Here is a 15,254-nt window from a genome sequence, read left to right as displayed (position 1 = left end):
CATGTCATGCCATCGCCGACTTATCGCTACCCGCCGCCGTCATCGCGCCCCTGTCACCGAGTCGTCATCGCGCCGCCGTCACCGAGCCGTCATCCCTCGGGCGGTCCGACACGCGTGGCCGACCCCGTCCCCAGAGGTCGGCGCGGCGCGCACTCAGGCGCAGCCAGAGGAGATCGAAAGCGACCGTTGGCCAACGCTCCATCTCCGGAGAGCGCGGAAGTAATGCCAGTGACGGAAAACGTTAGCGGACCGGTCAGCGGGCCGCCGGTGAGAAAGTGGTCCCCTCACGGCTGGGGCGGCGGCCGGGGGGCACACTGGTCACGGTCCACGGCGCCCCACACCGGGCGGACAGCGGGGAGGGAGGGGGCAGACTGAAACACCGGAGAAAACTGCGCCCAGGGACACCCGTAACCCGGCCGAAAATACCACACCCGGTCACCAGTTTCACTTCAATCACCCCCAAATGTTCTCTGATTTCTACATTACAAACTTCTGGCGTGTTTTGCATTTCGTGTTAAAATCGATCAGTTCTCGCGGCGCGCCGCACCATTCCGCCCCCATCTCCCCTGCGCTGTGCTGAGGTCAGGGCGCAGTCAACTCACCCGTTGTGGAGCAGGAACTCTGCGTTCGGTCGGACTCCGTAGAAGATGTGGAACTGCTCGCCGGGCGCGAAGTCGCGGAAGGCGAAACATATGGAGCTGGGCGGGTCGTGGCAGTAGTCGGTCGACACCTGACCGAGGGGGCACACCGTCAGATAGGGTGTCAGGGACTGTCACGGAGCACATGGGAGTGTCACACTGTGAGAGGGTGTCAGGGCTGTGACGGGGCACTACTGTCACACTGTCAGAGGGTGTCAGGGCTGTGGCAGGGCACGACTGTCATACGGCACCGTCAGATAGGGTGTCAGGGACTGTCACGGAGCACATGGGAGTGTCACACTGTGAGAGGGTATCAAGGACTGTGGTAGGGCCCAGACGGTCAAATGCCACTCTGACGGGGTGTCAAAAGCTGTCACAAGGCACGGGAGCGTCACAGTCTGCGACGGGACACAGGAAATGGAGAGTGATTCAGAAAGGGCTAGATCTACACTAATCTGTGTGGGCGATTACAGTAACGGGGTAAATTCTGGCCTGTAAACGAACCGCGACAGACACCCGGGTGGGTGGTCACTGGTCATACCCAGGGCCAAACAAATAACAATGGAGTTCCAGAGCGATGACAGGTAGCCCCCGAACAGCAGCCGACAATACGACAATACGCCCGGACCTTGTCGATAAGGCATGGCCAGCCACGTGCGCCGGCCGGCGGCACTGACAGCGACTGGAAGTCACGAGCGGCGACCGGGCGGAGGTCGGCGGCACACGGACAGCCCCGGTGGGCGGCACAGGCTCACGGACAGGGGCGAGACGCACCACCAGCCGCGGCCACGGGTCGGCGATCATCGGCGGGGGTGGGCCATATTTATTTGGTGTTAGTAACAAAGCAGAAACTACGCCATAAGAAAATGGTTGTGACAATACCAGAATGGATTGGGACAACTGACCCGTCCGTTGGAGTGGTTGCACAGGTCCCAGTAGGGGAGGGGTTGGGTAGGGTTGGGTGGGGGGAGGGATGGGCCAACTGACCCGTCCGTTGGAGTGGTTGCACAGGTCCCAGTAGGGGATCAGCGCCGGTACCGCAGTCCCGGGATCCTCCTCAGACGGTATGTTGTTCATCCGCGTCATCACAGTCGAAGCCGCCCACCTGCAACACACAAACATGATCCTTATCACCGCCGTCCCGACCACCCGGCTGCCGGCAGGTGCCATCTGTCGCCGTGAGGTCGTGTTTGTATGTGTGTCTGTGTACAAATAACCACGGATTAGCGGGCATCAGGCGGCACCTGACGCCGTGTCCGCGGTCATGGCTCGCTGAGTTAATGCACACTGACCAGCCTGGGCCCTGCACCGGTCAGCCGGCGGTAGCGGTGATAACACCAGGCCCGTTAGCCGGTGACCTGACCGGGTCACGACCTGGTGGGACCAGCGCGACCTCAGAGCGGTGCGCGTGCCACCGGCGCCGGTCCGGGACACGGCAGTGCGGTCGGGGAGGTGAGCGGTCACCGGAGCGGCCGGACCGACCACCGACAGCAGGTGGCTGACCGCACGCAGCAGGAAAAGATCCGGGCAGAACAGGAGGTAATTGTGTAAAAACATCAGATATTCCAGCCATGAGCTCCGGGAACGCTTGAAGACGAACTAATGCAATAAAAATCGGCGCAGTATGTCCAGGCAGCTAGCTTTCTTGAACACGTTGACACGTAATTGAAGGACAGAAATTATCACAGGTGTTACCACCAAACCTATCCAGTGTGCACGCTTGTCAGATCTACTGATCCCAGCATACGTAACCAGCGAGACATAACTCTTAATCATGGCACATTCAAAGAAGAGATGCGTCATTTCCCCACCGCAATGCCGGCGACTTACTTATTTTTGTTGATACCATACAATAAAGCGTGTTGAAGTCACGCGATAAGCGACAGACTCATACCGGTAGTTATATGTCGCAAATTGTGCAACCGTATTCGTAAAACCATGTCTTCTGTTTGGTCCGTGAAACCAGTCAGCCACCACAATCACGATACGCATTAGAATTTCGGCCGTCCCCGTCTTGCTTTCCGTGTCATTCTAGCAGTGAGCTACATCTAAAACCAGAATTCGACCCGAGCGCCTAGTGCTAATAAGTCTGAGACATGCCATTTTACGCTGGCCAGCTGACGGCTATGTGAACCTACAGCCTAAGGGCTCCTAATCATCCAGTTATGAGCTATCCTGACCCAACATTTTAGACAGCCAGGCAGGAGGCCAGTGGGACAGAAGTTGAGGCACGGTACCTGAGGAGCGTACCTACATAAAAATGGATGAAATTCAAATGAAATTCGCATCTCCCACCAACACCTCAGTAAAGCTAATGCGGGCGTAATACCAATTTACATTGATTTATAATGCGGCAACTTTCTCACTTATCACAAAACAGACTGCTTCCCAGCACCCCATTATGATCATTATGCGGGAATGGCGCGACAATAGCTCCCACTGCGGCGGTGAAATCAATGTCGCACAGTTTGGCAGCGTAACGCCTCCCATTGGGTTCTTCCCAGCACGAGTGTCCTGGTCACGAGACCGGCACGGGATTTCGGCCCGGGACCGGCACGAGATTCCGGCCCGGGACTGAGGCGGGGGCGGAGCCGGGAACATCGCCGGTCTCCGGCTCCGCTCGCCGGCGCGGTAAGCGGAGGCCGGCGCCGCTGAGACACTCACATGCAAATGGTCATACATTCTAGCGCACGTATCATTCATGTGGTGCAGAGGTCATCCAAAGAGGTCCTCAGGAGGTCGCCATGAGCTCGCCGGGACTCGGGAGGTCACCATCGGGCCGGAAACCCGCCCTCCTGAGGTCACTGGTGAACGTCACCATAACCGGCGCCAATGGACCGCGACGGAGACTGGCATCTAATACCAGTCGCAAAGCCCTGAACACATCTTTCTATAAAGCTCTTACAGCGACGAGCAGTACCAGAGAGGAGGCTGTCTTCTTTATTCGAGCTTGGGATGCGCAGACTGCACAGGCGGTCGCTTGGCGCACAGAGAAACGATCTCGAAAACCGGAGCCACCATTAGCAGGAGCCCACCAGCAGCGCCGGACCGATCTGCGCAGCTCAGTGAGAACCCGTCCAGTCTCCCGCCGCGTCCGTCCGCAGTGGATTGCCGCGTAACGGGCGTCATCCGATGGTCATTTGAGCCGCTCGGCGCACCGCCGCGCCGGCGAAACTGGCGTGAGAACGCTCCGTCCCCGATCAGCGGGCACGGCGGCGAGCGGGACAGCGGGACAGCGGCGGCGAGCGCGACGGCGGGACGGCGGGACAGCAGCGAGCGGGGCAGCAGCGAGACAGCGGGACAGAAGCGGAACAGCGGTGAATCCCTGGTAGCCAGACAGCGGGACAGCGACGGGACGGAGGCAGCGGTGAGCCATCAGGAGCGAGACAACAGTGGTCACGGGCGGCCGGTGACGATTTCAGTCACCGCTGAGAGGCTGATGGTCTGGGGTGATGGTCTGCGGTGAAGATGTTTTCATAAACACAGACACGACACTTCGTTTCGTCCAGTCACGGCTCATGAAGAGTGAAAACATCTCAGCCGGCTCTTCCAAGTAACAAGAGCTGTTCACCTGTAATCGGCGGAGCACTGCTCAGCTGGCAGGAAACGGGAGTCGGACCGCCCCTGCCGCCGGCTGTTCTGTGTGTGCCGGCGTGTGGACACCGGTCCGTTAATCGTTGGACCCGCGGCGCGTCGTGCACCGCTGTACCGGTGTGAGGCTGTCCAGGCTGATGTGCCGTATGTGGCGCCGTGGGATTGTGGGCTCACGAGGGTAGGTGTTTGTAAAGGTGTGAGGTAGTGTGGCGCAGAGTGGAGCGCCATGGTACTGTGGATACCGGGCCAAGAGACTCCACGGCTATCGTGGCAGAGCACAGCACCGTCAAGGAGGGCACGAAGCATCAACCATTATCTGTCAAACAACGCAGGTTGCTCTACCACGGGTACTTCTGATTCAGACATTTCCCAATACCGCCTGGTGGGCCATCAGCGTTCCCGGCGTGTCGGAGAGAAAAAAATGAACGAAATGAACCATTGCGCTGTGAATACCGCAAGACTGGCTACGCGCACACGCCCACAATTCAAAATATAGCAAACATTTACGAATGGAAAGATAGATAGGATAGACCTTAAGCTAAGGTAGGCCAGGCCCAGGCTTTATGCCAGTTTTTCCAAGTACGAGCCAGTACTGAGCAAATATCCTGCAGAGTTCGATGGCGGACACGGCCGCACAATATGTAGATGACTGACCGACTAAACACTATATTCATGGGCTATTTAAAATTTACTCGGCGCAATTTAACGTTGCAAGGCTGGATCTGGCTCTGGCATATCATGTTCCGGATTGTTTGTTAGAGACTTATAATTTGCGACCTAGCATGTCATTTGTCCGATGACAGACTGCCAACAACTGCATCACTGTGGACATTTGGACACAGCAACAAATATCGTGGCAATAAAGTCGAGCATCCCGCAATTAATGACAACAGCAATAGAGAAGTTCATGAAAAGAGGAGCAATATCGATACCTACAAATAAGCACCGGCAGCATCACCGTAGCATCAAAAACTCCAGCAGCTTTCAGTAGTTACTACAACTGCTGCTCAAATTATTCCATGTCCCATTCCAACACCCCACTAACATTTAGCATGGACTTGGACACGGCACTCCGAATGGCCAAGTTACCGAATGACAGCAACAGAAGCTCGTACTAACTACTACATAATACCGATATGCCGATAAATCCATCGCAGTAGCAACAGCAATGGGTACTCGAAGAAGCTGTAGGTATGCACAACTGCAGAGCGGCCCTCAGTGCCGGCCAGCGGAGAGAAACACCGCCCGCCCGCTCGCCGCCGCCGCCGCCGCCGCGGGTCGCCGCCGTCTCTCCGCTCAGTGAGGGTTCGACGGCGGTCAGTGGCGGACGGGCGGTGCGGTCGGCGCGAGCGGCGCGACTCGGTGTGACGGCAGTGAGGGCGAGGTCCGCGGACGGACGGAGTGGGACCGGAGGACAGCGATGAGCGCCGGCCGCCAGTAGGAGCCGCGGCCGACCGACCCGAGCAGCAGCCACCGCCGAGCAGCCATGCCCAACCACAGGTAAGCGGTCGTGACGCTGCTAACGCCGGGTTATGACGCCGTGATCGTTTGGTGACGCGGCTGGTTTGGAATCACGGGCAACGGAGCGACACGCCTTTGGAGCCCAGTTGCGGGAGAAAGGCCGGACTGGCGTACATTCAACAATATTCCAGCCACGAATGCCACTTCAAAAATGCGGGGGAAGTAAGACAGAAAGCGTACCTACCTATCAGAGCCAGCAACACATCTTCAACCCATCGAAAAACCAGGGACAGAACACCATCGCCACCTAGCCATACCGTAAACGAGTCCTGCACAAAACGCGTCGGATCTGCGAAGCAGAACATCAGGCAGCATGGTATTATAGATATTCTCTCATGTGATGTAGGCATCCTGTAGAGTGGTAGAGCAGTCCTTGGCGAAGGGATGGTTACTATCGTAGTAAGGGAATCTTGGGTTACTATAGGAATGTAAGCGTTAGGGCTATAGGTTTCTATATCTGCCGATGGGAACTCGGTCATCGGAATTACGATTTTATCCAATGTCCCATTCAGAATTCGGTTGGACAAAGCTACCTGGCTTACGACAAAATCGCAGAATCAATTATCATGCTAAAACAACTTTATTGGTCCTTAGTGTTCGATATTTATTTGTAAACAACTCGGCTACGGTGATAACGAGCAATTCCGGGCCATTAAAAACATTTAAATTTAAAAACAATCGACAAACATTTTCCGAAACTAGCACTAGGTACACTGTATTTTCCATATCCAGCTTTCGGACAATATCGGACAAATCCATGCTTTGGAGAGTTCGGACAAATATGAGCAGGAATTTTGGACATTAAACGGACATTGGACAGGCCTTTTCTGAAAATCGCACCACTAATTGCTGCTATCGACCACTTGTGCTTATATGTATAATCAAACAGGCTGTTTGGTTGTTGCCAAGTTGTTGTTCTCTGTTATGCCAACCAGTAACGGAAGTTTTAAGGAAGTAAAACATCTTACACGGTCTTGGCAAAAGCGGCCTTGGCGTTAGTCACATGATAATATAATTAACGAATTTATGATAACTACGCCAAAAAAGCAATGCTGGTGAAAATATGTAGGTACGACCGTACAGAAGCGCATCACAAAAAATGAAAGTGCTCCTGAATAAGCCAAGAAAAACATTATTAATAAGCAAACTGTAATAGAATTGTGTTATGAATTAGTAGAACGTAGCGTGCCTTGTGTGTGTATTGTGCGTGTGTGCTTATGACCGTGTTTGTGTGGGCGCGCCGAGGCCGTGGGACCGGCGGGCCGCATTTCCTGCGCCTGCGGCGCTAGTTTTATGGCGCACAGCTGTGTGTGCACTGTGGACCGCCGGCCGGGCTCGGGCGCGCGGCGGCAGTTGGCGCCGCGACACGATGACGTAAGGAATACAGCGTGTGAGAGGTGGCTCGGTTTTCTACAAGCTATTTCGGCTTTGTGTGAGAGACAGAGAGTAAGAGCCATGAAGGACGAGAAAAGTGCGCCTGAGAGTGGAGTGAAGCCGGCGAGTACGGCGGACGCTGCAGCCGATCTCCGACTCATACCTGAGTTCGACGGAGCGACTCAGCCTGTCACAGAGTGGCTGGAGAAGGTGGAGCTGGTGTGCCGTCTACGTGGCATCGACGCGCTGCACGTCGTCGTTCCCCTCCGCCTAACTGGCGGGGCGTTCGCTGTCTATCAGCAGCTGGACGAGCAGGACAAGGCTGGCTACGAGACCATCAAAAATGGCCTGATTTCGGCTTTCGCAGAGGATAAGTTTGACGCCTATGACCGGTTTGAGAAGATGAAGCTCCGTCGAGGTGAGCCGGTGGATGTCTTCGTTGCAGAGCTGCGTCGCCTGTCCGGCCTGTTTGGCGGTATGTCAGACGGCGGCCTAGCCTGCGCGTTCGTGGCAAAACTGCCGGAGACCACCCGCCGTGTGCTTCGTGCAGGAAGCCGCGTCGAAAGCATGACGCTGAGCGAGCTAATCAGCCGGGCCCGAGCTGTGCTCGCTGATGAAGAAGAGACTGCCATGGCAGGAGCGACGGGAGCAGCAGCGCGGACGTCGGCGGCGCCACCCCGCGTGACCTGTCACTCATGCGGACAGCCCAACCACCTGTCGCGGGATTGTCTCGCTGCTCGCGGTCAGCGGGAGCGCGGCGGGGCCCGCGGCGGTCGGCGCAGTGTGCGCTGCTTCCGCTGCAACCGGCCCGGTCATATCGCCTCGTCCTGTCCGGAAAACGACGGCGGAGAGGAGGGCTCGGCGCCAGCCTCCTCTCCCGGTCTCCAGTGAGCGGGGCGCTGCCCGTTGTGCGAGTATCGGTGGACGGCACCACCTGTGACGCCCTGCTGGACACGGGATGCAGCTTGTGTGTAGCGCACGTGTCGGTGTGTCGAAATTGGAATCGAGACGCAGTGAGCGTGATGACGGTGAGCGGTGACCGATACTGGTGCGAGGGAACGGGTGTCGTGGAGGTGCGATCGCAATCTGGCGAATCGGTATCAGTGCGCGTGCTTGTGGTGTCACGGAAGCCGCTGGGCTTTGAGTTTATCCTGGGGATGAACGGCGTGAGTGCACTGGGTGGCGTGACGGTGAGTGCGGAGAACCATGTGAGGTTTGGAGCTGAAACGACCGGGGTGGCGGCGGTGGCCGAGAGACGGGTGTCCGAGACGGCGCCGGCGGCAGCAGGGGCGGCGGCGGTGGCCGAGAGACGGGCGCCCGATACGGCGCCGGCGGCAGCTGGGACGGCGGCGGTGGCTGAGAGACGGGTGCCTGAGGCGGCGCCCGTGGCAGCTGAGACGGCGGCACTGGCCGAGTCGACTGCACCCACCGAGGCGGCGGAATCTGGGTCAGCGGCAATTGGGGCCCTGACAGTGACCGAGACGCGGGCAATGGCGGCGCCGGAGGCGGCGGCGGGTATATGGCGCGAGGAGGAGAAGGACTTTATTGTGAGCTACGATGAGAGCCAGAAAAAGTGGTCTGTGCAATTGAAATGGTGTGGGGATGAGCCAGGACAGTTGTTCAACAAAGCGGAGGAGTACTCAATACCATCAGAGGCCAGGCAGGAGTATGAGCGACAGCTCACAAAGTGGGTGACAAACGGATGGCTTGTTCCCTATGACGAGCGTGTCCACGGACAGGCAAAGGGCACAATACCGCTGATGGCGGTGATTCAGCCGAACAAAGACAAAGTGCGCCCGGTCATGGACTTCAGAGAGCTGAATGAGTATTTGGACTCGCATACGGCTGCCGCAGACGTGTGTAGCGAGAAAATTCGCGAGTGGCGCCGGTTCGGACGGAACGTGTCGCTTCTGGATCTCAAAGACGCCTACCTGCAGGTGCATGTGAGCAAGTCTCTGTGGCCCTACCAGACTGTTGTGTTTCAGGGCAAAAGGTGGTGTCTGACGAGACTAGGGTTTGGAATCGGCTGTGCGCCGCTGGTGATGAAAAAAGTGCTCAGCATGGCTCTCGGGCTGGACCAGAGAATAGACAGCGCGACATCCTCCTACGTCGATGACATATTTGTGAATGAGGAGGTCGCCACCGCAGCTGAAGTGAAGGCCCATCTCGAGAACCATGGCTTGGACTGCAAAGCGCCAGAAAGTGTGATCGATGGTGCCCGTGTGCTTGGCCTAAGGGTCTGGGGGGAGCAAGACGGGCTGTTCTGGAGGCGTGACAGAACCGACATCAGCCCGCCCCCTAAACTGACGAGACGGGCAGTCTTCTCTCTGTGCGGACGACTCACCAGTCTTGTTCCTGTGGCCGGCTGGCTCCGCGTGGCCGCTTCATATCTGAAGAGGCGTGTCACCGCTGTGTCCAGTGGATGGGATGACGAGGTCACTGACCCGGAGCTCTGTGCAATGGTCATTGAGATGGTGGAGCGTGTGAACACATCTGACCCCGCGCGGGGCCGGTGGGATGTCTCTGGAGACGGCGGAGGTGTGGTGTGGGTCGATGCCAGCTCCCTCGCCATCGGGGCCGTGCTGGAGATCAACGACTGCGTCGTTGAAGACGCCTGCTGGCTGCGGAAGAGCTCGGACACCCACATCAATCTCGCAGAGCTAGATGCTGTGATTCGAGGGCTCAATCTGGCACTGTCCTGGAATTTGAAGAACGTGACGATCATGACCGACTCGCGAACCGTCTATCGCTGGCTGTCCGACGTCCTGTCTGGCAGAGCCCGTGTAAAAACCAAGGCAGCGAGCGAGATGCTAATTCGGAGACGTCTTGAGACAGTGAAGAAGCTGGGTGAAGAATATGCCATGCAACTCTGCGTGAAATTCGTCCCATCGGCTGAGAACCGGGCCGACGCGCTCACGAGAGTGCCAAAAAAGTGGCTGACCCCGCAGGGCGCGTCGATGGTGTGCGGTGCCGTCGTCACAGAGCCCGACATCGCACGGATTCACCACACCAGCGGCCATCCTGGCATCACACGAACCCTGAGACTATGCAGGAGGCAGAGCTCTGACGTCACCAGAGCTCAGGTGCGTGCCGTGATCCGCCAGTGTCAGGCGTGCCAATCGGTCGACCCTGCGCCGCAGCGCTGGGTGCGCGGCACGCTAGGGGTGAACGAGTGCTGGGAAAGAGTGAGCATGGACGTCTGCCACGCCGTCAATCAACTCTACCTGACCCTAGTGGATTGTGGGCCGTCTCGCTACGCGATCTGGAGGCGCCTAAAGCGACAGGACGCTGAGAGTGTCATCGCGCAGCTCGAGTCAATCTTCCTGGAGCGAGGCGCTCCCACTGAGCTGCTGACGGATAACTATCCATCGTTTCGAAGTGCCGTGTTCAATGAGTTCGTCAGTCGGTGGGGAGTCTCCGTTCGATACCGAGCAGCTCATGTCCCGTCCGGTAACGGCATCTCGGAGCGCAACCGCCGCTCCATCAAAACGTTAGCGGCCAGAAAGAAGTGTTCGGTGGTGGAGGCGGTGTATCGCTATAACGTGATGCCACGCACGGAGGATCAGAGCTCCAGCCCCATGGAAACGCTGTTTAATTACCGAGTGAAAGTCCCAGATGTAGACACGCCAGCTGATGCCGATATCAGCCGCTTTACGGTCGGGGACAAGGTTTGGGTCAGGGACCCGAGCCGCCGCTGTGACGTGGCCAGCTCACTTGGGACGGTGAGCCGTATTGTGTCTGTACAGTGTGTTGAGGTGGATGGAGTGCCGCGCCATGTGCGGGACCTGAGGCTGGCCGTTCTCCCACAGCCGGCCGAGGGCAGGAGTCCGCCGATCAGTGAGAGTGACGACGAGGGCGCCCCAATTATCTTTTATGAGCAGCGTGTCACTCCCGACGCTGCGGCTCGAGGCGAGTCGGAGGGGGCCTCGCACGATGGCGAGGAGTCGGCAGCTGCTCGCAGGAGCGCGCGGGAGCGGCGTCCCGCTACACTGACGCAGTATGGTGATTTATAAATCAGGGGGGAGTGTAATAGAATTGTGTTATGAATTAGTAGAACGTAGCGTGCCTTGTGTGTGTATTGTGCGTGTGTGCTTATGACCGTGTTTGTGTGGGCGCGCCGAGGCCGTGGGACCGGCGGGCCGCATTTCCTGCGCCTGCGGCGCTAGTTTTATGGCGCACAGCTGTGTGTGCACTGTGGACCGCCGGCCGGGCTCGGGCGCGCGGCGGCAGTTGGCGCCGCGACACGATGACGTAAGGAATACAGCGTGTGAGAGGTGGCTCGGTTTTCTACACAAACAGTTATGATCAATGACGGTCTCCGCAAACTAGCTGAGAGTTGAGACTGAATGATGTCTTATTTATCCAAATGCTGATCTCACTCGCCGTCATTGAATGCCGAAAGGCGGTGCTTAAAACAAAACCTGAAAACGACAAAACTTATAAAATTCACGGAGAAAGGTAAACAATGGCGCCACCAAACCCGTTCGGACAACATTCTCATTCATGATTCCCGGACCGCTCACACAATCACCTCCAAAAGTCCACGCGCGGTGCAGCGAATGACGTGCTGTAAAAGAATAGCCGACGGGCTGCTCCGTTGCAGCTGCACGTGCAGTCGGCCCGTTACAAGCTGCCCAGTGGACACGGAGGACCGCGCACTGACTGGGGCCGTTCAACGTACAATGCCAGTGGCGAGTAGAGACTAATCCATCTATCACAGGGTTTGGATGAAATTGGACCCATCGTAAAACGCTGCTTGTAGGAGTGCAGCAAGCAAAAACAGGGCTACCATGAGTGACTCAGCCAATAGGTGCGCTTACTGCTAATTGGTCCACCTGGCCAGCATCAGAAGTGAGGCCACAATGGCGGCTAAGTATTTTCCTTTCCACTCCTGCCACTCACAGTGAACAATGACTGTTCAAAGGTAACTAATAAGGTGTAGACAGCATAGGACTATGCTTGGAAATGCTCACGACTGTTTGTGTCGTGCACTGCTAATATCAAACAGATCAATTAGCCATTTTTGCCTCATGAGAGAAACAACTGATTAAAAAAGAACAGCTGAAGTGAGGCAGCCGCAGCTCGGTGGAACCAGCGCAAATTCAAACAGTCGTGCTCAGAGATGTGCCTTTTTCCTTTCTCCATTCCCGAGTGCGCGTCGTGCGCGTCATTTTGCAGTCCATTCCAATGGTTTATTTGGATTCTATCACCGCACGTGATCTGTGACACGGACATACTGTGGTCGTGGAATTCCACTTTCCATCCGGGCCCGGCCCCGTTCCCCATTGTGGCCGATAACTCCATTTGCTGTCCGTATAGTGCCTGAGGACGGCTCAGCCGGTGATTTCTCCTCTGTTCTCCGGGAGGTGGGCGGTTCAATCCCCACCAGAAGCCGCTCTATTCTCTGTCTCGGTAGCCATCAACCACTCGCGATGACCCGGAGACAACTCAATGCGGACGGTATACTCAGCTCCGGCGTGCCGCAGCCGGTCGAGGACCTCCCGCACCAACAATACACCCCGGGGAGAGCGCAGCAGCTGTCCAACAGGCCGACCGGACCACCGCGACACGCAGATGTCGCGCAGGCTAACATCAGGAGCTCTGCTGCCGCGCCGCGAATCCATCAGGCACGTCAAACGCGACCATAGCGACAGAAGCCAGAGGTTCTCTAATCGCTCATTCATTGAGGTACAAATTAAGCTCAGAGCATCGCTCCAGATTCGGCCGATGAAGCTTACCAATCCACATTTGTTTACATTCGGTGTGTCCCTGAGGAGGTGAAACGAACGCCAGCTGATGGATGATTGGACTGATTGCCGACCAGGTGTTGGTTGCACTCTCTATATCCGCAACTGGTGACGCTGCTGGTTACCCTGATCACCAGTTAACAGCAAACACCACGGTCGGGTACCCGAGGCACTCCGCTTGGTCGAGGACGCGTGAAAACGGCTTCCCTCTCGCTGCGTCGGCCCTCCATCCCTCGCTAGTGACGGACGGACGGACACACTTTCGGTTTTCGGATTGGTCAGCGCGTGCACGGTGGGTTGCACGCGTGACTGGCAGTAGGGGGAGATCGGATGCAATCAGAACATCCGACGAGGGCTCGAATTAACCGCACATACCTGATAATTTGATTTGTCGGCACGAGCCCCAAATTAACGATAGTGGTTACGGTGAAAATTGAGATATTTTCATTCCCAATCATATCCCACTCTTGAACGTGTCTTAAAACAAGCCAAGATGGGAAGCTGCATACAAGCTACCCACGCAGCCGACATGGTCTTCCCGATGTCATCCAAATAGCCTCAGTTTTTTCCCGAACGCGGTGGAGCCAAATGGTTTGGTACGGTACGGGCTCACACTATTCCGACCTCGCCATTACGGACCGTTGGCCCGTCTGGTCCAAACGGCGTCCAGAACTGGGCCAATGAGACGGCCCCTGACATCCGGCCACCGTCGGGTCAGACCGCCGTCGGCCCGTGCTCGGCCCGTGCTCGCGGGGCGGCGCTATCAGCCGGAGCTGAGCAGTGTTTTTGGAATTGTTTGCATGCAATATGCATGCCACTGTACTTGACTAGACAGGTGGGTAAAAAATAACAACAAAGTGGACAATCATTAACGTCTATATCATTCAACCGGTCAGATATAGAAACTTCTCAGACATTTATCTGACAGATTTGACAACAAGAACAGCCTGGCGAACAACCAAGAGACAGAAAAGCAGAGAGAGAAGAGAGAGAGAGAGAGAGAGAGAGAGAGAGAGAGAGAGAGAGAGAGAGAGAGAGAGAGAGAGAGAGAGAGAGAGAGAGAGAGAGAGAGAGAGAGAGAGAGAGAGAGAGAGAGAGAGAGAAGTTTGAACCACTTCTAATTATTTCTGACAATCGATCGTCACGAAACGTGAGCCTAACCAGTCATTCAACTATCGACACAATGAACAATGCGTCATTGGCAGCGGGCATTTCCCCTTCATGACAACACCTGACACGTCAATTCCGCCAACACACCGACACGACTCCTAATGTCAGCCATGTTTTGATTGAATTCCAGGCCAGTGAACTTGTGTCCCGCGAAGTGATGGCAGTGTCCGCGCACCTGCTGCTTTCCTTGTCGAAATCGGTCTTAGCTAGTATATGGAAGTGAGCCGAGTTGATGTGCATTTCCTGAAAGGCTTTAAATGTTGTATTCCCAGAAAGACTATAAATATAGTCCAAGAAGGGAGAAACTACCTGCTTGAGTCAGAATCGCCAACGATCGTCTTGAGAAAAGCGCTGAGCGAGGCCAACTACGCGGCGCGGCAAGGTCAACTAATTCGCCGATGTCTATTCGCCCAGCAGCCGAATGATGAAGAGTTTACGTCGATTTACGGCATGGTAACACTCGCAGCGGGTACACCACCCCGTGTTGTGTGACCCCACTCGTCCCAGCTCCTTCCTTTTCCCGGCGCCAGTCCTCACCACAGGCCGGCACGCCGGTCCTCGAGGCGGCTTTCGGCCGCCGCCCGACGGCCTTTCTCTGTGGCAGTTTCTTCGACCACATCCTGGCCTAATGGGAGCCGCTCAGCTGCCGCCGCGCTGCCGAAAACTCGCGGCGCAGGTGACCGAAAACAAACGGCGCAGTTTGGCTGCGCTCACACTGACGCAACGTCGATCCAACGGCACTAATGTAGTTCAGTGCGCCGCTGGGACACCGATAGAAAGCGGCCGGTCGAGTTTATCACCGACGCCTTTCCGGTGCGCACATGGACCTGAGCTGTAAACTGGTCATTAAGTGACGCCTTCTGTGTCTGTTTCGTCACTGCATCGCACTCGTGTTTGATTGCGGAACGGCTTTGCTTCCGCTGTTTGGGTGACGCAAACAAAATCAGCGCGTGAACATTTGAAGATGGCGTAAACAAAAATAGACCTTTGTGTACTGCACGTTGTTATCTAAATCATCCATCAGTGTCGAAAGTGTCACACAGGTCACACCCATGCACCATCCCTGACAAGGATCCAGAAAAAGTCTCACATTGGTTGAGCTATAAATGAAAGCTATTTTGCACCTTCCAATGACTCAATAGCACCTCATACCTCCGGCTAATCTATGACGCCAAAAAATCACCGACTCGGTCAGTGTATGACGTCACAA

The 15,254-nt window shown here is 56.3% G+C and overlaps 1 protein-coding gene across 2 annotated transcripts in view; it reads right to left on the bottom strand.

Annotated features, from left to right (window-relative positions):
- LOC122372665 (actin-histidine N-methyltransferase-like) overlaps positions 1-15,254 on the bottom strand; it is a 52,365-nt gene that overhangs the window by 3,213 nt on the left and 33,898 nt on the right. For both annotated transcript variants that reach the window (XM_043350170.1, XM_043350172.1), the window contains exons 8-9: positions 1,626-1,743; positions 603-730 (exon numbers count right to left, since the gene is read on the bottom strand). In XM_043350170.1, the coding sequence (XP_043206105.1) occupies positions 603-730; positions 1,626-1,743 (246 nt within the window). The remainder of the gene's footprint in view (positions 1-602; positions 731-1,625; positions 1,744-15,254) is intronic.

Source organism: Amphibalanus amphitrite, unplaced genomic scaffold (genome assembly GCF_019059575.1).
Source record: "Amphibalanus amphitrite isolate SeventyFive unplaced genomic scaffold, NRLGWU_Aamphi_draft 001383F_arrow, whole genome shotgun sequence".
In the NCBI taxonomy this organism is placed as follows: Eukaryota; Metazoa; Arthropoda; class Thecostraca; order Balanomorpha; family Balanidae; genus Amphibalanus; species Amphibalanus amphitrite.
Note: the sequence above shows the minus strand (reverse complement) of the source record. Positions and strands in the feature narration are given on the sequence as shown.